At 37.9% G+C, this 26,081-nt stretch overlaps 1 protein-coding gene across 1 annotated transcript in view; it reads left to right on the plus strand.

The window, feature by feature from the left end:
• Window positions 1-4,360: 4,360 nt before the first annotated feature.
• The window catches only part of eya1 (EYA transcriptional coactivator and phosphatase 1), a 198,080-nt gene continuing 176,359 nt past the window's right edge, over window positions 4,361-26,081 (plus strand). The window contains exons 1-3 of the mRNA XM_048595676.1: window positions 4,361-4,487; window positions 19,451-19,502; window positions 21,955-22,082. Coding sequence (XP_048451633.1) covers window positions 4,472-4,487; window positions 19,451-19,502; window positions 21,955-22,082 — 196 coding nt within the window. The 5' untranslated portion in view covers window positions 4,361-4,471. The remainder of the gene's footprint in view (window positions 4,488-19,450; window positions 19,503-21,954; window positions 22,083-26,081) is intronic.

Raw genomic sequence — 26,081 nt, forward strand, 5'->3', positions numbered from 1 at the left:
ATGGAAATAGAGTAGTCGTCCCATCCATCCAGTTTCTGCCTCACCTTGGCTTCCCCCAAAATTTTGTGTATGCTCTGATTCAAGGGTCTGTTTCCATGCTGTATGGCTCTATGATTCCATGACAGAAGAAAATAAAACATTGGAATTAAAAATTGACTTAGGATAGAGAAAAAAGAGATAGAAAGTAAATGTAAGCAAGGAAAGTTTTAAGTGCAAGTTGTGGCATTTTCAAGACCCCCTCAAAAAATACAAAAGCTTAAGAAATGTGACTACACCACACTCATAGATCCTTTTCATGGCCAGAGATGTTGATTTACAGTCAATTGACTTCACATCTACTGTATCATCAAAAGGACATTTAAGCTTGCAGTAAGAAGGCTTAACTTTTGCTGAGTTTAGCGAGCAATTAATTTGGCAAATACAGCAACTAACTAACAAAAGAGACAAGACTAAATACAAAGTGTTATCTTCACAAATTTATTGGTGGGGAACATAATGGATTTTGAATATTCACTTTTAGCCACACATTTTCTTCTTTCCTAAAGTTTCTGTATCATTTATCCATAAATAATGATGAGCACCATCTCACCATTTTGCAGAAAATTTTAGCCCATTAATTAAATCAAAATCTTATGATGGAAAATTTGCCTAAAAACATAATTGTCACAAAACTACAATATTGATAGAATTGAAAATCACGGATTCAGGTACTAATCATGCCACACTTCACAGATGCACTTTTACATACACTACAATTATTTATTGTTTTATTTTTCTTTCAAGCAAATAATTTACAAAATCCACAGAAACATGGAAACATAGAAAATAGGAGCAGGTGTAGGCCATTTGGCATCTCAGGCCTGTTCTGCTTTTCAACATGATCATGGCGGATTATCGAGCTGAGTACCCCAATTTCACCCTGCCCTCATGTCCCTTGGTCCCTTTAGCCACAAAAGATACATCTACTTCCATCTTGAAAGTACAATGTTTTGGCCTTAACCACTTTCTATGGTAGTGAATTCCTAAGGCTCACCACTCTCTGGGTGAAGAAATTTCACCGCATCTCAGCCCTAAGATGTTTACCCCTTAAACAATGACCCTTGGTTCTGGACTCCTCCACCATCGGGAACATCCTTCCTGCACCTAACCTGTTTAATCCTGTTCGAATGTTGTACGTTTCTATGAGATTCCCCTCATTCTTCTAAACTCCAGTGAATGCGATCCTAAACAATATGATCCCTTCTCATATGTCAGTCCTGCTATCCCAGGAATCATTCTGGTAAACCTTCATTGCACTCCCTCTCTAGCAAGAATGTCCTGCCTAAGATAAGGAGACCAAGACAGCACACAATATTCCAGGTGTGGCCTCACCAACGCCCTGTATAATTGCAGCAAGACATCCTCGTTCCTGTACTCAAATCCTCTTACTATGTTGGCCAAAACACAGTTTGCCTTCTTTACTGCCTGCTGTACCTGCATACTTACTTTCAGTGATCTGTGCACGAGGATACCCAAGTCTCAATGAATATTCCCCACTCTCACTTTACAGCCATTCAAACAATAATCTGCCTTCCTATTTTTGCTACCAAAGTGGATAACCTCATATTTATTCACATTATACTGCATCTGCTATGCATTTGCCCACTCACTCAGCCTGTCCAAATCACATGCAATATTTCTAGATTCTTCTTCAAGCTCACCTCTCCATCTACAAATTTTGATACATCACGTTTAGTTCCCTCATTGAAATAATTCACAAATATTGTAGATCACTGGGATCCTAGTACCAATTCATGTGGTACCCCACTTGTTACTACCTGTCATTTGGAAAAAGACCAATTTATTCCTTTCTGAAGATCATGAATGATTAACCCTTTCTGAAGAAGGGTCCAGACCCGAAACGTCAACTTTCCTGCTCCACTGATGCTGCTTGGCCTCCTGTGTTCATCCAGTTCTACACCTTTTTATCTCAGATTCTCCAGGATCGGCAGTTCCTACTATCCCTGAATTTATACCGACTCTTTGTTTCCGTCTGCTAACCATTTTCTGTCCATCTCAATACACTACCCCAATCCCAAGCGCTTTAATTTTACACATTAATCACTTATGTGAGACTTTGTCAAAAGCTTTCTGAAAGTCTAAATAAACTGAATCCACTGGATCCCCCTGATCAACTCTACTAGTTACACCCAGGAAGAAATCAAGTAAATTTATCAAGCATGATTTCCTTTTTGTAAATCCATGCAGACTGTGTCTGATTCTATTGCTTTCGAAGTATTCAGCTATAAAATCCTTGACAATGGACTCTAGCATCCTTCCTGTCAAGATCAGACTCACTGGTCTATAATTCTCTGTCTTGTCTCTACCTCCCTTTTAAAATATATAATGAGGTTACATTAGTTACCTCCCAATCTGTGGGAACTGTTCCAGAGCCTAAAGGGTCCAGGAAAATGTCCACTAATGCCTTAAGTACCCTGGTAGGAAGATTATCGGGTTTTGGGAATTTAGCAGACTACTCAGCCTTCCTACGATTATTCAAAAACATAGGGCATATCCTTCATAATGATATCATGACGTAGGATAATTTAAATATATCTTATTTGTTAAATTGTATGTTTCTGTCTTTACAGTATTGTGTCCATAATCCTTAAAATGTGGGGGTGGTTACTTAGGAAAGAAAGAAAACCAATTTTTAAAATCATTATATTGCATATTAATTTCTTGTTTTTATGGTTTTCATAATTCACTCTGTCATAAATATAAAAATGGATTGTAAGAATATGGTTTTGCTTTTTTATTCACTCAAGGGATGAGGGCATCACTGGCTAGGCCAGCATTTATTGTCTATACCTAGTTGCCCAGAGGGTAGGTAAGAGTCAACCATGTTGCTGTGGGTCTGGAGTCACATGTAGGCCAGACCAGGTAAGGATGGCAGTTTCCTTCCCTAAAGGACATTACTGAACCAGATGGGTTTTTCCTAACAATCGGCAATGGTTTCATGATCATCATTAGACTGTTAATTCCAGTATTGAATTCAAATTCCATCATCTGCCATGGCAGGATTTGAACCTAGGTCCTCAGAACATGTACTGTAATATTTTAACATCTCTACATGCATAAATGTCATATCTGATAATTACAAATAAAACAAGAAGATTGCAAAACATATTTTTCTAAGTAAGGCCTGACGTTTATCGACTTTATAAAGGTTTGAGCTTTTTATTTCAAATCTGAAAATGAGTTAATTGTCAGTATTTTGTGAAGTTCACTGTTAAGTGTACACTATGTGGGTTATTTACAGGTAAACTATAGACATGCTAAGTAATTGCATGGATCTATAAAATATTGCTTTTGTTAATACTAAGATTTCTAAGCATGAAGCAAGCTTGCATGGTAATGTGCTGGCATTTAATGAGGAATATTAGCATGTGCTCAGCTGGCATGAGTATTTTATAAACGTTATCATTGAAAAACAAAATATTTAACTGCCTAGATGTTATTGTCCCTTAAAACAACTGACTAGGTTTGGGGAGGGGGGAGGGTGGAGAAGGTGAACGGAGTTGGATCATTCTTTATTTTATTGACAGTGATGTCTTTACCTAGCCTGCCAGTGGAACTTAATCGTGTATGGATTGAGTTACCAGCCCTTTGAAACAAGGATGAATTTTGACCTTGAGTCCAAAGAGACATCAAGCATCACATCGATTTTGTTCCCTTACTTTTTTGTTTTCTTACTTGTGTGATTGCTGAGAAATGTTTGAACAAAGAACATAACAGTAGGTTAATGTTGCCCATTCGTGCTCTTTACTATTATTGTAATTAGCATACATTAATGAAATCAAACGAAATATGCATTTCTAATTTAAGGATCACTTGTTTTCTTGACTTTTTTGATTTTGAAAGTGATGAGACTCATAATGTCAAAAGTCATCTCATTTGATAATTTATTCCCTTTTACCAGAACTTTCCCTAATTTAGCAAAACTCAATCTACGTACGTTTTTGTTCAGATAATCTTATGCCAAATGCTTTTTTTTTGAAGGTTGGCTCAATGTTTTGATCAGAAACACAAATCTCGAACAAATTGTGCTTTTTCAGGAGTACTTTTTCTGCAGTAGAACGTCTTCCATGCCCTTTTTTTAAAAAAAATCTTTAATCCATTTCTCAACTTTACCACGTAGCAATCCAACCAAATCGTGGCAACAGCAATGATTTTGAACCGCAAGGCTCAAGCAGTGCTGCCACGGAAGAGAACAGCTTTTCAAATTTCCATTTCAAAGCACCAGGTCTATAGATTTAACCTGGTTGACCATATATGGCTAGGTGAGTATCCCAGAATGCCTTAGCTGCACAGAAGCAAAACAAAATCTTAGGTGTGTGTAACTTAGGAGGAACTTACTAAACAGAACTGGCTAAACATTCCTATATTCTAGGATCACTTGTGTGTTTAATTGGCGAGCGCACAGACGCGGATGTCACATTGGAAAGGTACATTAGCAGGAACTGGACTAATAGTGTGACAATTAGACCCTTACTGCTGCATTGATAAGTTGTGTAAAAGGTAAGAAATGCTGGACTGGCAGCTCTCAGTGTAATATGATTTTCTGACCCATTTGTATTAGGCTTCAGTTGTTTTTAATTAGGTACTATTAAACTCGGTTTTGCTTTATGTATTGTGTCATGCACTGAGGTATATAAAGTCGGATCGAAAATGGCATTACGTTTCAGAATTGTTTGGGACTCGTCTTATTTTTCACTTTGTTCACAGTAGCACATGTAACATCAATATTGTGACGGCACATGCTTTATTTGCCACTTTAGAGTCTGACGTTTGGAAGTTTACTCAGAGAGAGAGAAAACAAAACTGCCCTGGTTTTGCCCAGAGCTGTGCATTAATTACGCAGAAAGGAAGACTTAGGTTTTTTTTGTTTTAAATATATTTGATCTTACGTTGGAAGGGGATAAGTGAGCAAAATATCATACAAAATTTTAAAAAGGCACAATTAAATGATCGTGCAAACCTACATTTCAAACCGCGAAATAGTTTAATTCAAGGTAGAGATAACAGTAGATGTATTATTCTGTGACTGTAGAGTTCTCACTTGTTCACGGTTTCATAAAAATAGGTTTGAAATGTAATATCTTAAGCAGCTAAGCGCAAAGAAACAAATAGATTTTTAAAACGGTATACCACTGTTTTAATTTCTTTACAGATATAGTTTGGTTTTCAATATATGTTGAAAAGTGTTTAAAGCATTTGCATTGCAATATTTACTTCATTTTCATTACTTAATAATTTAACCATTACTTCACAAAAAAATGTAGTAAGATGCCATTTACTGGTACAGGAACATCCTTAAGTTAGTCATTTGGTGGTGCTTTCAATGTTTAGTTCAAAATGAGTTGAAAATGTTGCAACCAAAATGCTGTAGATCTCAAAAGTTTTTGTGTCGTCAAAGATAATGTAGTGCATATTTACATTGCAAATATATATTATAAAATATTTTGCAATATTTCAAAACAAGCCCAGCATTCTTTTGCTTGGAAAATACATCTATAAATTGTGTTTTATGTAAATGTGATTTAAAAATGTTACTTCACGGTATGTAAGTATTTTGGCCTAAATTACGAGTAAACATATTTGCATACAGGTCTGTGAGAAAGCTAAATTGCTTTCTTCATTGTTATGTTTTGACAGATATGGTAAAACCCTGTGTGAAGTGCCCAGTAGCTTTCAGATTGTAGAAAAGTACACACTGGACAAACGTATGCTTCTTGCCTGTTGATGAAATACTTGAGTTAGGTCAGACACACAGCTGTTTATTCAAAAACTGCAGACTTGTTCATTTACATAATGAATTTATTTAAACTACTAAAAGGGACTGGGATAACACAGTGCTGATTTCTATTGTTTTATTTAAACCAGTGGAACTGGATGCAGGAGAAAAGCGGTGGTTTGCATTACAAAAACAAAAAGCCCCGAGGCTGCTTGGGCAGAACCACAAGATTGAGCAAACAAATAGGAAGGATGAAGCTTTTGCCATTTCTTTGTCTGTGGATCAGTGATATTATCTGCTGCTGTTTAGTGGGAAAAGGTACATTGCTTAGAGCACTGACTTAAGCGAGGGTTGGTGCTGCAGTTTGCTGGTAGCTGTGTACTCCCAAGTGTCATTTCCGATTCTAAGTCTTCCTGTCAAAGTCCACTGTGGGTTTTTTTCCCCCCTCTTTGTGGAAACTGCTAAACTCAAACATTCATCAGTCAGAGTCTGCAGTGGTGACTGGACTGCACTCACCCAGCTCTGCTTCAACCTTCTCAACTGCTACTATGTTATCTGCATATAACTTGGACAATTGGTGCTTTGAGTACAGACTTTTACGTTGATCGGGAAAAGGATTACACTGGGAAATGATGGTTTTTTAAATTCAGAAGCTTGAAAGGCATCTAGAAGAGTTCAGGAGGATTTACATTTTAGCTGCCGTAAGTACAAGTCTGTATCTATTAAATTACATAGAAGAGCATTTGGACTGCCAGCACTTGTCCAATCCTCTGAGGCATCAGTAGCCCTTTTCTGCGTTTGCCCTGGAGACTTAGTAAAGAAAGGCCTAGGTTATGTTTTGAATGGTACAGTTTGTGTACTTAATAAGGTTTAATTATAATAATTAATCAATAATTATGTGTGTGGCAGAGTGAATACCCTTAAATAAAGAGAGACTATTACATTAATTTGTAGAAATATTGGTTTAATCTAATATTGATGTAACATGCCTGTTACTTCCATTCATTGCTAAGGCTCATTTCCACACACTTCTTCTCGACTTCTCAATTTAAAGGGCACACTGTAGCAGGTGAACATAGCTTTCTTTGATGAGTGGTTATAGTGATTTGTTGTAGATATTTTCATTTTTGGTTAATAATACGATGAAGAGAAAAATATTTGCTATCTTTTCTTTGATATATACCCTTAAATATACACAAAAATCTATAAAAGTATATTTCTCAATGAAAAGGAGTGTTATGAGTTTGAAACTGAGGAATTTCAAATCCCTTGTCAAATCCCTTTTCTTAATAAGTTTAAATTTGTCTTGAACGAAGCAAAATATTAGATCCCCATAAGAGACCATTTTCAGAGGAGAATAAATAGTGTCTTAAATTAAACTATTTCCATTTATTAGAGTGCCTTTACGTTGAACATATGTTTTAAATGCTTACAAATAAAATTTATTAGTAAAGTGAATTTTTTTTTATGTATGTTTGTGTTGCATGGTAATTTCTGATATGGAACGCTGTATGGGCCATTTCTATTGAAACAAGAAATTGCCTAAATGTGATAATTTTTAAAATAAATTTAGTTACAGCTTCTTTGTTTAAGTCATAAGCTATCAATTAGCTGTTACTTTGTTAATCTTGTGCTGGCTGAAACATTGCCGTTGGTATTATACCATTTGTCTCTGTGTTTTGAAGTGTATCTTTATTTGTATGGATTAAGCTGTTCACTTCATATTTTTTGGTAGAACTCAAGTAAAGGTGAATGCTTTTGTCACCAATCACCATGTTTTTGTCTTGAAATGCTGGAGATGTAATCTTAGTTGACAAAGTTAACTGTAAATTTATGTGAACATGAGAAGAAAAATAAATTAATGCAAACATTCTCTTACAAAGGGGCAGCTTTGAAGGAAAGAACACAAAGGTGCTGTCAGTTGCAAGAACAAATATTGCCAAATACAGCACCTAGAAGTACAAGTTAAAAAGTATTGTGAATGGTCGTTGGTTATATTGGAAATGTTGCATTTTTTAAAAAAGACAACTTGATGCCCAAACAACTGTGAAAATAATGATTAACTTTTAAGCTAGATAATTTGTTTGAGTTATAATTCTGTTTTGTATTCTGTCTAGCAATATAGGTTTGATAAGTATTTGATATAAGACGATACATTGTAATTGCTAACACGGTCCCGTAAAGGCTAATAATTAAGGAAAGGTAAAATTGCTTTATTTCTGATATGTATATCTATATATATATGTACTTCCAGTTCATCCCTGAGGTGGCTTATGCAAATCTCCTTAAATGTGAGAATATTTTTGCAAATGGATATCAAAGACTGTAAGATTTTCATGTGGCAGCCTTAGAAGAAATAAATGGTTTAGATTTGTGGCAAAAAAATTACTGGCAGCTGGAGTGTAGAGGTGCTAGCACCCTGTGGTGCCCTGACTGTTGCTAAGGGTTAGAATTAATTTACTCCTTCTGTCCAGATTCCTTAGAATCTACTTGGAATGTGATTTATAAGAATGGATGTTTGCATTCAGGTGTAGTTTTAATATCTTAATATTTTATTCTTCTGATGTGCAAACTTTGATAGTTCCTACATACATAAAAACACTGAAGGACAATTTTGATAGAAGTAATTTATTTGCTTTCTCTTCAAAAATTTCCCCCCAAAAATGGTGTTTTGTACTTATAGCAGTATACTAAAGACTGTAAGAAATTATCTTCTGAAAAGCTGAATTTCGCAAACTGAATATGTGACTAAAATTCAAAAACTTTACCGTATGTTATTCAAAACTGAAATGTCTAGGTATTTGATGTTTTATATTGCGTTTTACTTGTAGATTGAAAATACTTGTAGATTTTTGGAGTTTAAACACAAGTCGAGAGAAGACATTCTCATTTCTACTGGCTCTGCGGTAGGGAAAATGTGATAAAATGTCTACCTTAAATCTTGTTTGATCATCTCTCAAAGCGTTTCCCTTCTGGAAATAATTTCTGAGGTTGAAGAGCACAGCATTAACAGATTTAATGCAGCAATTCAGGCAGATGGCTAAAACAGTATGTCAGATTCAACAAAACAAAAGAAACAAATTGGAAATGTTCATGGCTGTGGGTCTACTGCAAATTACTATTTAAAGAGAAATGATACTTTAATTAAAATAATTGCAACTGAGCTAATGAATTGTTTATTTTACAAATGTTGTTTATTCTGTCTCATGGTTGCATTAGGCTTTTGAGCTTTTTTTGTGAGAGAAGGAACTTCATTGATTTCAGTTAATATTTTGTAAAGTTGCAATATGTTTTTAATTTAATGTTTAAACATGAAGAAAATGTGTTAAAAACAACTTCTTTTTATTCCTTGTTTTAGTTTATACATTTATGAAGTAATCATAGGGAAAAAAAGCAGTAATGTTTAATATATTAACCAGTAGTGAGTTACAAATGTCTTGATTACTTAGTTTGTTTCAACATCTTCAAAATATTTGATATATTTTTGCTTTAAATAACTTATTTAATGAGTTATAAATTTTTTCTAGATCTAAATTATTGCTAAATAAAAATGCAGTAGTTTTATGTTCCATGATTTTATCAAATTAGATTCAAATTGCATCTCGTTTTAAAATGAATTTTCCGAGGATGTAGTTTTCTTGGCTATTGTGGAAATTCAAATGGTTTTTGAAGTTTAGTTACTTTGAAAGTGCTATAGAATGTTCTTTTCAAAGCTTTGACTTTTATTTTTTACTGCATTTGAAGAAGTATAATCTAGGGGAGTGTGCATATCAATAATCAAGCATACATGATGTAGAGATATTTTATATTCAAATAAACAAACCAGATAGAAGTACCCATGGATATTGTTACCCCTCTACATCTTTTATCGAATCACTAACATATTTTATTAAAACTGATACTGTTTAGTACCAATAGCTATGTTCCTATAATTTATCAACAATTTAAACAATTAACTAAATCTGAAGAAAATCGGCATGCGGAAAATTGAAGGTGTAGAATCTGTGCCGAAATGCCAATTCTATTGTCTAGACAATAAAACATTCAGAGATAAAACTGGGACCATATTAGATACATATGGACATGTGTGATTATAAACTTGAATGAATTTGGATATAATTTACGACAAAAATATTGAACCTCAACATTTTTTAAATGATAATAGTTTCAATTAAATAATGGATCAAAATAATTGTGTTGCTGCCCCAATCAAACCATCAAAAAGTGTAATACTAGTAAACTGACAAATAACAATATCAAAGTAATGTAAAAAATTACTAAAACTTGATATACATTCATATTATCATTTGTAGTTCTCTAGTATACAAATATATTTTGAATATTTGAACCTCCTCCAATATTACACCTCTTTTGAAGCACTTTGAGGTATTTGTCCATATTAAAGAGACTGCATAATTGCAAATTGCTGTTCTAGACTAGCAAATTCAGGAGAAGTATTTTAATTATCGTATGTTCTCATTTCATTTTTTTTTAAAGCAATCAAAAATCCATAGTAACTTTCATACAGATTATCACATATGTTGAAGTGCCATTCTGCATATAAACTTACACTTGTAAACACTTAAATCAGTTCTATTAGTGAAACTAATTCCTTATCAGAGAAAAAATAAGAGATTAAAATATTATCATGATGAACAGGATCTCCAAATTAGGTTGATCATAGTTGTTAGTACTTGGTAAGTTAAACCATCTGGAATACTAATGCATTCCAGTTCAATGACCCACTGTCTATATTCTGTTTTTATTGCCATTTAATAAAAATATCTTTGTTATCATAGTCTAATATATTTAAAATAAAACTACCAAGCAGAGCTAAACACTAAAACAAAGTATAAACAGCACTGTAACAGTTGCTTTGTTGAATTTGATGGCACTTAGAATGCTTCATCTCCTCTGGCTTTGTTCTGGAAACATCAAAGAGTTACTGGGTTCGGGTTGAATTGAAATGCACATCAAAGATACTGAATGCAGGGTTTTTAGACAATACTCTGTTAGCAAAGGATAGATTTCTTTGTGCTTTAGAGCCAACAAATTCTACTCACCTGGACCATATCACCTGCTGGCAATTTGTATACATTATTGCAGAAGGACTAGTGTCACTAGGACTAGTGTCATACCTTTATATTGTTAATATGTGTTGTGATATACAGGGTCATATGAAGATTCTTAATTAAGTACAGAAACTTACCTGTGTCAGACAATTCCATTGGATCTTCACAGTAAACATCATAAAAATGCATATTAGAATACAGCTACAATGTGTTTTATAAACGGTCACATTTTTAGAGGAATCAGAGTAACATGATTTCCTCTTTTTATGAGTGCAGTTTTACAAATGTCTCTATAGTTGAACAACGTGAAGTGAAATCACCACTGGTTAATAGACACGAAGTTGTTGCTATATTTTTCGTCCTATTAATGATAAGTGAAGCAAATTAGCCAAAACAAAACTATTCTCATTCTTTTCACTGGGCTAAGTGATGTCTTAATCAATGTAAATGATGAATATTTTGTTCATCCTGCTATGGAGTATGCAAAATTTCCTCTAAAGATAAAAGGGAAATGGGGTCAATCTTGATGTTACAACAATGAGCAAGCTTTCCAGGACAGTATTTTCTCTATTCATAGCACGGGTGAACTGAGGACTACAGGAACAGGAGTAGGCCATTCAGCCCCTCGAGCTTGTTCCACCATTCAATGAGATCATGGCTGATCTGTGGCCTAACTCCATATACCTGCCTTTGGGCCATATCCCTTGATACCTTTGCTTAACAAAAATTTATCTATCTCACGTTTAAAACTAACAACTGATGTAGCATCAATTGTCATTTATGGAAGATAATTCCAAACCTCTATCAACCTTCATTTGCAGAAGTGCTCCCTAACATCTCTGCTGAACGGTCTGGTCCTAGTTCTCAGACTGGGTCTCCTAGTCTAGAAGTAATTTTGCAGCAGTTGCCGTACTTCTGTCATGTAACCAACAGATATTATACTTTGACTAACAGAAATCTCAGGGTCAAAATCTTGGCGTTTTCATTATGATTTATTGTCAACAAATATTGCAGTAAAATTACATCCACATTTTGTCATGCTGCCTTTACAAATATCATATTGCAACCTTCAAAATATCGTAGAATCCCTACAGTGTGGAAACAGGCCATTTGGCCCATTGGGTCCATACCAACCCTCCAAAGAGCATTCCACCCAGACATACACACCTACCCTCTCCCTGCAACCCTGCAATTTCCATGGCTAATCCACCTAGCCTGCACATCCCTGGAGACTATGAGCAATTTAGCATAGCCAATCCACCTAACCTGCACATGCTTGGATTGTGGGAGGAAAACAGAGCACTCAGAGAAAGCCCACACAGACATGGGGAGAATGTGTGAATTCCATACAGACAGTCACCTGAAGCTGGAATCAAACCAGGGTCCCTGGCGCTATGAGGCAGCAGGGCTAACCACTGAGCCCTATGACCGTTAAGTGGCAATACATTGCGGGATATAAAATACTGATTTATGTACTGTATTACATTGTCTTTATTATGAAATAATTTTATTAGAGCTGTAATGATGTTTGACTTGGGAACAGTGAAGTGAGGAAAACATGCAATATTTCTAAAATATCGGTGGAGTCTTATAGTTTAAGAATGCTTAGGAAGAACTTATAATGATTTACAGCAGTTGCTAAGAGATCAATTGTAATTTTCTTGAATAATCAGAAATACTGTTCCATGTGACATAGTGACCCTTAACCTTGAAGCAGAACTAACAGAAAAGAAGTTAAAATACAGACGCCTCTTGGCCAATCACCAAGAAGACAAACAAAGTATTGACTACTACAAAGGAGTTAGGAAAGCTAACAATCAGTTCCACACGACAGAGACAGAAAGAGAAAACAGACAGATACAGAAGGAGCAACACACTGAACTGTTGTGAGGAAATGGGTCTCTTTTCTCTATTTGATAGAAAAGGAGACATAAGTTCTTGGAGGCACTATGTGTGTTGTCTGAACAGGACTAAAAGTTGGAAAACTATGTGAACAGTTGAGATGCTAAAGAGCTTGGTTTCTTTTTCCCCAGAAGTGGCCAAATTGAATACCAGGGTGTTGTTGGTTGGTTGAAAAAGAACTTTGGAAAGCTACATCATCAGACTGTCATGATATGAGGAAGAGAAGGTTCATAGAAGTTTGTCTTATTGATGATAATCCTACCTACGAATGTCAGGAGCTGAAAGCTCCTGTCAGATAGAAATCTTAACCTACCCTATTGTGAAACTGTGTAGTTATGTAGTGCCAAGAGTGTGGGAAGTGAGATAACAAGGTGCAGAGCTGGATGAACACAGCAGGCCAAGCAGCATCATAGGAGCAGGAAGGCTGACGTTTCGGGAAGTGATGTGGGTGATGGTAGTTGTTTAAGGGTATCTATGTTGGACTGACAACTTAAAGTGAAATTTACCTTTTTAGGTAAAGTATCACTCGCCTGTTAATTGACATTTAATTCACATTGGTTCTGAGTCATTTAAAGCAGATGTTTCAAGGAGTGAAATCTTGCACATAATTTCTTCATTTGGAATTCATTCAGTAATTTTGGCTATTTTAGTTCCTCCTTCCCCCCGTGGTGCTGGTAACAGATTAATTACTTGATTTTACGCGACCAAATTTAAGTTCCTTAACTATGATTATTTGCAGCCAAATTTAATATTGTTTACTCTTCATTCTTATTCAATTCATTCAAATGTACAACTTATTATAGAGTTATGGAGAAATACAGCATGGAAACAGACTCCCTTTAACATTGCTACTTTCGAAAGTCAGCATCTAGCCTTGAAATAGGACATCCACTCAATGAACAAATGATGAATAAGCAGATTATATATTTATGGAAGTAAACAGACTGTATTTTACTTTGCAGTACAGGTTGCTGCTAGTTGTTTTTTAGTTGCATTATTGCAAAATGTGCTGAGCAAGTCATAGCAGAATTCATAATTTTGTACATTCGTTTATCACTTGCTGTCAAATTGAAATCTGTCAATTAATCCTCAGTTTATCTCAATTTTTCCTTTTTTAGACAGCAATATGGGTGTATTATAAGTCAAATTAGGAAAATAAATCAGGATCTGATGTACCGCAATAGTTCTCTGGCAGACTTCCACGCTGTGAGATGACTTACAACTTGGTGGTCAATGCCATGTTAAAAGTTGCCCATGTGGCTAAGGATCCACACTGTGGCATGGTTGTCACTGCTAACCATAAAACGTGGGAGCAGAAGTAGGCCATTCAGCCCATTGAATCTGCTCTGCCATTCAGTAACATCATGGCTGATCTGATACTCCACTCTCCAGCCTCTTCCCCATAGCCCTTTGATTCCCTTACTAATTAAAAATCAGTCTATCTCAGACTTGAATATACTTTATGAACCCATCCTCTACAGCCCTCTGCAGTTAATAATTCCAAAAATTCACAACCCTCTGAAATTCCTCCTCTTCCCTGACTTAAATATAAGACCTGCTTATTCTGAGATTATGCTCTCTGGTCCTAGGCTGTCCTGCGGGAGAGAACAACCTTTCCACATCTATAACGTCCTGTCCCCTAAGGATCTTGTATCTTGTATTTCAATGAGGTCACATCCCATCCTTCTATAAGCCAGTGAGTACATGCCCAATCTATTCAATCTCTTCTCATAAGACAGTCCCTCCATACCCAGGATCCGCCCAGTGAACATTGTCTGGACTGTCTCCAAAACCAGTGTATCTTCCCTTTAGATAAAAGGCCCCAGACCATGCATATTATTCCAACTGTGGTCTAACTAGTGCTTTGTATCACTTTAGCAAAACCACACCACGTTTATACTCCATTCCCTTTGAAGTAAAGACCAATATTCCATTTGCCTTCACTTTGACCTGCTAAACTTGGATGCAAGTTTTTTTGTGATGCGTGGATGAGGACTCCCAAATGTTCTGTAGTTTACTGCGGTCTGACTCAATTTAAATAATATTCAGCTGATCTACTTTTTCCTGCCAAAGTGCATAATCTCACCTTTCCCCTCCTTGTATTCTGTCTGCCAAGTTTTTGAATACCGCCACTTACTTAACCAGTCTATCTCTCTGAAGACTCTGTGTCATACTCACTAGACACTTTCCCACCTATTTTATGTCATCCACAAACTTGGTTACAGTACATTCACTTTCCTCATCCCAGTCATTAGAATATGTTGTAAATGAATGTGGTCCCAGCACTGATCTCTGTTGCACACCACTATAGTCACAGATTGCTGCCCTGAAAGTGCTTCCTTTATCCTAACTCTCTATCTTCTATTAGTTAGTCAGTCCTCTCTCCCTGTTAATGTACTACCTCCAACACCAGGGCCTCTTATCTAATGAAGTAGACTAATGTGTGATGCCTTATCAAATGCAGGGACAGAAGGCAAATACACAGATGACACTAAAATAGATCGGAAAGTAAGTTGCATTATACAAATTTACAAATGTATATGGATAGATTAGGTGAATGGGCCAAAGCTTGGCAGAAGATGGATATGCTCGGAAGAATAGAAAGACAACATATATGTAAGTGGAGAGAAACTTCATATATTTTAGGTACAGAAGGATCTGCGTGTCCTCATACATTAATTGCAGACGGCTAGTAGGCAGGTACAGCAGCTATAAGGAAGGCAAGTGGAATTTTGGCATTTACTGTTAAAGGAATAGAGTAAAAAAGTGGGGAAGTGTTGCTGTGACTGTACAAGGCATTAATGAGACTGTACCTGGAGTATTGCTTGCAGCTTATGTCCTCTTATTAGAGGAGGGATGTAGTTGTATTGGAGGCAGTTCAGAGGAATTTCATTACATTGATTCCAGAGAAGAGGGTTTTGACTTATGAAGAGAGATTGAGCAGTTTAGGCCCATACTCCCTGGAGTTTAGAAGAATGAGAGGAGATCTGTTTGAGGTATATAAGATGCTTAAGGGGATTGACAAAGTAGACGTGGAGAGAATGTTTCCTCTTGTGGGACTATCTAGAATGAGCAGTCATAATCTAAGAATAAAGGGTAATCTAAGAATAAAGGTTTAAAATTGCGATGAAGAGAAATTACTTCTCTCAAAAGTGAATCTGTGGAGTTCACTACCTCAGAGTGAGGTGGGTGCTGGGAAATTGAGTAATTTAAGGAGGAAATAGATTCTTAATTAGTAATGGTTTGAAGGGCTATGGAGAGTGGGCAAGAAGCTATTTGTTCTAGTTCTGCAAACTAATGAACCAGCTCAGCGAGCAAACCAACCACAGCATCCACAACCCGAGCTACAAATCTACTCAAGAATATTAAAGAAAGATCTGTTAGAAAACTAATTGACATTTATTTAAATTCTTCAAAATAATCTTTTCAAAATAAGATTTGATTTGAATAGGAATTGCGAAAGCAGAATAGAAGAAGGTAACTGATACAAACTTATTTATAAGTTATGTACTTACATATAGGTGTGCAGGAACAGAGGACTTGGACCTGTTTGTGCCTAAATCATTGAAGGTGACAGGACATGTTGAGAGATCTGTTAATGAAGCATATACCATCCTCAGCTTTAACAATAGGGGCAAAGCATATAAAAGCAAGGAAGTTACATCAAAACTGATTTCACAGATGAGGAATCTCAATTCTGTAGAAAAATTGGAGAACGTGAGCCTGTTTTCCTTGGAAAAGAGAAGGTTAAAAGGAGATTTGCAAGAGGCATTCAGAATTACGAAGGATGGCAAAAGGAATAATGGTGACATGAGGAGAAACTTTTTTCACATAGTGAGTGTTTAAGATCTGGAATGCACAGTCTGAGTGTGGTGGAGGCAGGGTCAATTAAGGCTATTGAAAAGGAATTGGATCATTACCTGAAAAGAAAAATACTTACGGGTAAAAAGTAAGGGGAGTGGAACAAGGTGAAGCGTTCCTTCAGAGGGCCAGCATAGATGCTGTGGGTTGAATGGCTTCCTTCTGAAATGTAGCCATCCTGTGATAGATAGTGAGATATTGTTTCAAATTGTTATAGAGCATTATTGTCTTCTAAAAGACTTACATTTTTATGGTATCTTTCATGAGCACAGGATTTCCCAAAGTGCTTTACAGCCAGAGAAGTACTTTTGAAGATTAGTTCTTGCTGTAATGTAGGAAACACCAGCAGCCAATATGCAGGCTACAAGATCCACAAACAGCAATGTGATAATGACCAAATGATCTACTTCTGTGATGTTGGATGAGTGTTAAGACTTGCTTAGGTGATCATCAGTGTTGACGCTCCCATTTTTCTTTAAACTAGTGTTTATGGGCCTCTGTTTAACATCTCATCCAAAACATGGTACGTCTGAAAGTGCAACATTCCCTCAGTACTTCACTGGAACAGAGGTCTTTATTTTCCTCCTCCAATCCTGGAGAGGGAGTTGAATCCACTGAGCATTTTTAAGCATTCATTCTGCAATGTACCTGGGATGGGAGATCCACTGTACTTCATTTCAGCTCATGCTGTGAAGGAACTTAGAAAATCTTTCCTTCCATTGTACAATTTGCAGGTCTGACTGTGACTTGAAATGTAATTTTATTCTTTTATCTAATCAGCTCTGCAATTTCTTTAGATTGAGATTGATAACATGACCTTTTGCAAAACAATTCTATCTGAGCTAATTTTTATAAGTGCATCTTCATCATGAACCTTCGACCAAGATCAGTAGCAGTAATGGAGGAAATGTTTGCTTTTGTAAGTGTTTGACCTCTGAAGTGTGAGTGTTAAACATAAACTATAACATTAAAATGTATTTTTCAAATGTACATACATATGAATATATGAATTAGGAATAGGAGTAGGCCATTTGGCCCCTTAAGCCTGCTTGACCATTTGATAATATCATGGTTCATCTGGTTATGGTCAGGAATCAGTCAAGTGAACTGCTTCTGATGTTATCAGGAAAATTGCTGCAGGCTAAGCGATTTCCCAAAGAGCCTGCCCAGTCATTTTGGGATCATGGCTGATCATCTCCTCAGTTTTCCATCCCATCTCCATACCCTCAAATGTCATATTTTCTCATGTAAAGAGGCTAAAACTGTACACAGTCCTCCAGATGTGGTCTCCACAAATACCTATATAATTGTAGCACATGTTCCCTACCTTTTTATATTCATTCCCCTTGCAATAACCAATATTCCAATTGCCTTTGATAACGAATTATGGTTTACATTATATTTTAAAACAGGAAAGTTTAGGAAGTTTTCTTCCGATTTCTCCAATAAAGAATCTTTATTCAGTGACACTGTGCCAGTCTTTAAAGATTAACATTATTTGAGCAATATTAGAAAATTGAATTGTAAAGATTATTTATTATCTGCGGTACTTTTGATAATGAGTTTAAACGAATGATTAAATCGCATTGTGTTGTTTAAATTTATAAGTGTAAGGTTTAATGGCTGTGACCTGAAATACACTTCAGTGCATCTACATAGTTGATTAAATTAACTGACATTATCAATTACAGCTCAGGGAGGGAATAGTCATAGAATTTCATTACGCGAGTGGAAGGTAAGAGATCTAAAGATGCTGGAGGTGAAATACTTCTGTTTAATAAGTCCAGTTTCCAACCTTCACCTGCTTCCAGAGATAGCAGGAACTGCCGATGCTGGAGAATCTGAGATAACAAGGTGTAGAGCTGGATGAACACAGCAGGCCAAGCAGCATCAGAGGAGCAGGAAGGCTGATGTTTCGGGCCTCGACCCTTCTTCAGAAATGGGGGAGGGGGAGGGACTTCACAAGCTTCAAAATCTCCCCTCCCCCTACCGCATCCCAAAACTAGTCCAGCTCATCCCCACCTCCCTAACCTGTCCTTCCTCCCACCTATCCCCTCCTCCCACCTCAAGCCCCACCCCCATCTCCTACACACTAACCTCATCCCGCCCCTTTGACCTGTCCGTCCTCCCTGGACTGACCTATCTCCTCCCTAACTCCCCACCTACACTCACCTTTACTGGCTCCATCCCCGCCTCTTTGACCTGTCTGTCTCCTCTCCACCTATCTCCTCCTCTATCCATCTTCTATCCACCTCCCCCTCTCTCCCTATTTATTTCAGAACCCCCTTCCCCTCCCCCATTTCTGAAGAAGGGTCTAGGCCCGAAACGTCAGCCTTCCTGCTCCTCTGATGCTGCTTGGCCTGCTGTGTTCATCCAGCTCTACACCTTGTTATCTCAGATTCTCCAGCATCTGCAGTTCCTGCTATCTCTAGGCCCGAAACTTCAGCCCTTCCTGCTCCTGTGATGCTGCTTGGCCTGCTGTGTTCATCCAGCTCTACACATCCACCTGCTTCCAGCCAGTTTTTGCTACTTACCTTCGCAAAGCTGCTTTGCATGTTGATTGCAGGGAGGGTTAATCCAGTTTGCAGGTGTCTAACCAAGTGATGAATCACCTTCTCATCATTTGGCTGCTTTCCCTGTTATGGGGAGGAGAAAAGACCTGTAGGAGGAAATTGCACAAAAGATCAACTGAAGGACAATGTGACTCTCTGTTAGAGTCTCTCTTTCTTCCTTTCTGATAAAGGGAAAGAATGCTTTTTCAAGCTGAGACCTATTGTTGGAGAATATGGTGAGCCGTAACACTTGAATAACAAGGAGCTGTTTTGTTCTTGACTGGCAGGTGAAAGAAAAACTCGACCTGATTCCAATGTTTCAGATTCTCCTGGTTCCAGGTAAAAGCATTGTTGAAATTTTACCGAATGCCCTATGGTTAAACGTTGTCTATGCTTTGTTCAAAAATATACAACTTTTAACAATGATTTCAAAAACATACTTCATTATTTAAAATGCAACTTTACATTAATTCTATTATAATTATTAGCCATGAATATTATAAAATTTTAAAATTTCATTTGTGAATTACTATTCACTTTTCTGATCCGATTGTGCAAAGTAGCTAAATAAATTCCAGATATTACAAGGTCGTGTTTTAGCGTAGTATTTGTGACACTAGATCCACAATCATTAATATCCCATGTTTGTTACACTTTTTTTATATTGAAAATTCATACAGCTGAGAGAAGAAATCATTAATTTTTAAAATAATGTTCCTTTTAATCACCAAGTGGACAGTGAATAATGAGAACTTTGAAGATATTTTGGATCACGAAATGTCTTGCTGTTGATGTAAATCTTCCAGTTCCACAAAGGATACTAAATTACATAACTATACAGTGCACTTACTCATACACTAGCCTGTTTAATTGATTTAGCTTTCTGTGAAATGTAGACTCAGTCGTAAACTAGATAAGTACGAGAAATGTTGCTTAGCCTTCTGTGTTTTTTGTGAAGTGGCAACTGAAGTACTCCAAATTACTTAGAGCAGTCTAAATCATTTACAGTCTAAATCATCTGCTCGCAAAAAAGACCCTGAACTACCTGTTGCCTGCCACTTCAATGCACCACGCTGCTCCCTGGCCAACATCTCTGTCTCCGGCTTGCTACAGTGTTCCAGTGAAGCTCAACGCAAGCTGAAGGAACAACACCTCATTTTCCGCTTGGGGACCCTACAGCCCTCCGGACTTGATATTGAGTTCAATACTTTCAGGGCCTAAACTCTCCCATGTCCCAGCCCCCCACCCCACACACCAGGCCCTGTTACCACATAGCCTGCCACTACACACCCCCTGTTGTTAGTCACTAACAGTCCCCATTACCAACTACTCACCCTCCCAGCCTTATCGTTAGTAACTCCTTTGTCTGCCCAACTGTCTTTCTCTCTCTTCGGGCTCTATCCTATCGTTTACTCCCTATCCCACCCACCTCCCTATTTTCTGCATATAAACTAAAGTTTTCCCAGCCACCATCAGTTCTGAGGAAGGGTCACCGGACCCGAAACATTAACTCTGTTTTCTCCTCCACAGATGCTGCCAGACCTGCTGAGCTTTTCCAGCAACGTTGTTGTTGTAAATCATTCACAAACTGTATGGGTGTAAATCTTATCCCTTCTCAATAGGATGTGCTTAATATAATCCAAAAAGCAAACAACTTGGAAAGCATAATAATATTTTAACGTGTTTCATGCTGTGAAGGAAACAAAGAAACAATTAAGAGTTAAGAGCCAGAGTAAACATATATATCAAGAGTGCCTCGTTCCCTGCCAGTTCAGCTTCATTTTTCTATTTGGTTGTAGTGCTGGATGGCTGATACAAACTAAACTTGCATATCATTTATGAGATGTGTTTTATTTTTCCAAAAAAATGCATTTAAGTCATGTCAATAATGTTAACATGAGATTTTAAAATTGCCGTCAAAGGATAAATTTTGAGAATTTATATTAGCTTAGATTAAATATAGAACATCAATGTTGAAGAAAGTTAATTATGACAAAAGCAGATGGTGACATTTCTGTCAAGTTGTGCAAGGTCACAATTTTGATTAAAATGTTTTGAATATTATCACTGTTACTCGAGGCATTTCTTAAATGGTGATTACTAGATTTGGTAGTTATGTTTAAACATGAGTTTCTGTGTTCTGTTTCTAATATTACTTTCTAAGAAAAGGAACTTGATCATGATCTACAGCTAGCTCTGCCGATGTGAAGTGTTTTGGATGTGCAGCATATTATAGCTCTGATTACATAATCTGCAGTTAAAACAATACACCATTTTCAGATTTATAATTTTTGTTTAATGTTCCATAAAAGTTGATTTTTTTTGGTGCATTCTCCATGGCAACACCTGTATTAATCAGAATGTGCTTCTAACCTATAGCAGTCTCTTCTCAAAGAGTACAAAATGCTGTTCTCCTTTACAATGATAATCTTCTGAACACCCTAATGACCGCAAGCTTCAACAAAATGTATCCTTTCTCGTCAATACTTGGGTTGAATTTTTGTTGTAGGGTATGACTGCAAAAGATAACTGAGTGCACTTTTCTGAAAGCAAGTTCTGAATGACTTAAATCTGCCTGGTATTTAAGAACACAAGAAGTAGGAACAGAGATAGGGCTGTTTTGTCCCCTTTTTTGAGTCTGCACAGTCATGACTGAGCTGACTGTGGCCTAACTACACTTAGCTGCCTGCTCCTCTCCATAATCCTTGACTGCTTATAGAGATCAAAATGTATATGTGTGTACTTTTAAAATATTTTTCATAACGAAACAAGGATTATATCTTGTTTGCAGGTCTATGGAAATGCAGGATCTAGCAAGTCCACACGGTCGCATGAGTGGAAATAGTGAATCTCCCAATGGTCCCAAACTTGACAATTCCTGCATCAATAATAATTCCGTGCCACCAAATGGTACTGAGGGTAAGACCTTGATTTTCTCATTTATTTGTTTTTATTGTCACGTGTACTGAAATACAGTGAAAAGCTTTGTTTACGAGCGGTATGGGCAGATCACAGCAAGCAAAGGATGTGCAGATCAAAAAGCCTTAGAGTCTTGCAGGTTACATTATTTGAGGCTAGAGTCCATTCAACAGTCTGATAACGGCCAGAAAGAAGGGTTCCTGAACCTGTTTCTGTGGCAGCGAGCCGTGTAAATGGAGTCCATGGATGGAAGGTTAGCTTCTGTGATGGTCTGGGCTGTGCACAACACCTTCTGTAGTTTCTTACGGTCCTGGGCAGAGCAGTTGCCGTACCAGGCCGTTATGCACCCAGACGGTTTGCTTTCACTGGTGCATCTGTAGAAGTTGGTGAGGGACCTTAGGGACATGCCAAATTTCCTGAGCCGTCTGAGGAAGAAGAGGCGTTGTTGTGCCTTCTTGACTGTCACAGTTACATGGGGACTCCAGGACAGGTCATCGGTTATCATCGCTCCAAGGAACTTGACGCTCTGCACCCGCTCAACCTGTGTTCCATTGATGTAGGGGTGTGTTCTCCTCCTTTCTTTCTGAAGTCAGTGATCAGCTATTTAGTTTTGCTGACATTGAGAAACAAATTGTTCTCATTGCACCATGTCCCCAAGCCCTCTATCTCCCTTCTGTATTTTGACTTGTCGTTGTTAGATATCTGACCCACTACGGTGGTGTCATCAGTGAACTTGTAGATGGCGCTCATCCGGAATTTGGCAACACAGTGGTAGGTGTACAGTAGGGGGCTGAGGATGCTTCCTTGGGGGATTCAATGTTGAGTGTTATTGTGGAGGAGGTGTAGTTACCTATCCTCACTGATAGCGGTCTGTGGGTCAGGAAGCTGAGGATCCCATTGCAGAGGGCAGAGCTGAGATGAAGGTCACGGAGTTTTGAGATCAGTCTGGAGGGGATAATGGTGTTGAAGGCAGAGCTGTAGTTGATGGGCAGGAGTCTGATGTAGGTGTCTTTGTTCCAGGGATGAGTGCAGGGCTAGGGAAATGGCATCTGCTATGGACCCATGACATTGGTAGGCAAATTGCAGGGGATCGAGGTAGGCTGGGAGACTGGAGTTGACGTGGGCCATGACCAGCCTCTTGAAGCACTTCACGATTATCGAAGTCAGAGCTATTGGGCGGTAGTCATTAAGGCACACTGCATGTGTTTTCTTGGTTAGAGGGATGATGGTGGGCTTCTTGAAGCAAATGGGGACTTTGGCTTGTAGGAGGGAGAGGTTGAAGATGTTGGTGAATAAGTCCGCCAATTGGTCTGCACAGGATCTGAGTGCTCGGGCGGCGACACCGTCCGGGCCCGTCCATTTCCTTGGGTTGACTCCCAGGAAGACTGATCTGACTTCTGAAGCGGTGACAGAGGGAACAGGTGTGTCTGGGGCTACTGGGGCAGGTGTCGCCACGCTGGTAGTATTCTGCTCAAACCGAGCATAGAAAGCATTGAGCATGCCAGGAAGGGATGTGTCATTGTCCGCTATCTTACACTGTTTCATTTTGTATCCCATATTGCCGTTTAGGCCTTGCTATAGATGGCGGGAGTCTGTTTGATAGGTCTGGACCTCTAACTTGGTCCGGTACTGCCTCTTGGCCTCCCTGATGGCTTTGCATAGGTCAGATCTGGATTTTTTGTATTGGTCCGGGTCACCCAGCATGAATGTTGCATGTCTGGTCTTGAGTAGGGAGTGGATTTCCTGGTTCATCCAAGGTTTATGGTTGGGAAACACTCGGATTGATTTCTTTGGTACACAATCCTCTACTAATGAAGTCAGTGACGGTGGTGGCATTGTCCTCTTGGTTTTCAGCTGAGCACTTGAACATGGTCCACGTTTGGTCCATTATGAAGGAAATTTGAGTAATATGCTTTCTTTTTTCCCCGTACATTTTGTTTTGCCTTTCAAGCTCCAGATCTAAGATGCAGTATTTTCTCCAACACTTTTGAAAATATGGTTGTTAATCTTTAAAGTACCACTTTAAAAGGCTCTTGTAACCAGGTGAAATACATTCTCCAGATCTTATGTAGGTAGGGAAATAAACATTGTGACAGAGAACTCGTTTAATTTGACAGACTTATGAAAGGAAGGCTAAAAAGTGAGAATATTGCTGTGTTTATAAATAGGAAATAAATGCCAATACTGAGCAAACAAAAAGAATCTCTTATGATTTTCTGCCATTATCCTCACTTTGTTGATCAAACACATCCTGTCAAGAATTTTATTTTGGAATTTTTAAAGTTTGAATGAGAAAGTATTCAACGAATCCAGATGCAATAATTTTATAACAAAAGTAGTTTTTGTTTGCTGAAATATGTACTCCATTTATACGAGGAATGCCAAGAGGTCACCAGCTATAACGAAGCTTAATAACTTGTTATAAAAACAGAAATTGCTGGAAAAGTTCAGCAGGACTGGAAGCATCTGCAGAGAGAAATCAAAATTAATATTTCGGGTCAAGTGACCCTTCCTCAGAACTTAATAATTTGCTAATAGTCTTGGTAATGGTAAGGTAAATTTAGGAGATGATGGCAAGAAATAAATGACAATTTAATTGACAGAGAAATATTAAATAAAACTCTCAACTAGTTTGTCACAATGTTAAGTCTCACAGTTCTGTTACCTCAAAAACATATTGAACAACCTCTATACGTATAGCTGAATGCTGCGTATTTAAAAGAACATTTGATTTTTCTTTTTAGAAATAAGTAACTATGCTAAACTGATTGCTTCTCTGCGTCTTCCAGCATTCACAATCACATCCGATATTCAAACCTCAAGCATTTTGATAAATCGTGTTTGTCATAAAATCCGTTGAGTAGTATTTTTGCTGAACTGACGTCACATAATTTTAGTCTGATCATTGTCCAGTACAATGGTGCTATGCTTTACCAGCAGAAGGATGCAGAATCCATTTTATACAAAACTGAGTTTTCAAAGTCTCTGATGCTGCTGTGGTGAAGTGCTGAACAGAATCACTGGCAAGTCATTTCTGGCCTTTGTCATACATGGTCCCAACATCCCCAAACCAGAATGGTACTGGCAGAAATCTCGGAGCTAATAGAAACAGGCCCTTCAGCCCACCATGTCTATGCCGACCAACAAACACCAAATTATATTAAGTCCATTTACCTGCACTTGGTTCATAGCCTACTATGCCTTGGTAATTTAAGTGCTCATCCAGATGCTTCTTAAATGTTGTCAGAGTATTTCCTCCCATCACTGTCTCAGGCAGCATGCTCTATCAAGTGATATCAAGGTTGCATTTGACCGAGTGTGGCATCACCGAGCCCTAGCAAAACTGGAAGCAATGGGTGTTCGGGGAAAACTCTCTCCGGTGGTTAGAGTCATACCTGACACACAGGAAGATGGTCACGGTTGTTGAAGGTCAGTCATCTCAGCTCCAGAACCTTTCTGCAGAAGTTCCTCAGTGTAGTGTGCTGGGTCTTCACTGCTTCAATGACCTTCACTCCATCATTAGGTGAGAAGTGGGGATGTTCACCAATGACTGCACATTGTTCAGCACCATTCACAATTCCTCAGATACTGAAGAAGTCCATGTTCAAATGCAACAAGATCTGGACAATATCCAGTCTTGGACTGACAAGTGGCAAGTAACATTCATGCCACACAAATGCCAGGCTATCACTATCACCAATAAGAGACAATCTAACCACTGCCCCTTGACATTCCATGGTGTTACCATCACTGAATCCTCCACTATCAACATCCTGGGAGTTATCATAGATCAGAAACTTAACTGGACTCACCACATAAATGCAGTGGCTACGAGAGCAGGTCAGAGGCTAGAAATACTGTAGCAAGCAACTCACCTCCTGACTCCTCAAAGCCTGTCCACCATCTACAAGCTGCAGTGTGATGGAATACTCCCCACTTGCCTGGATGAGTGCAGCCCCATCAACACTCAAGAAGCTCGACACCATCCAGGACAAAGCT

This window comes from Rhincodon typus, chromosome 4 (assembly GCF_021869965.1).
Source record: "Rhincodon typus isolate 14 chromosome 4, sRhiTyp1.1, whole genome shotgun sequence".
Taxonomy (NCBI): Eukaryota; Metazoa; Chordata; class Chondrichthyes; order Orectolobiformes; family Rhincodontidae; genus Rhincodon; species Rhincodon typus.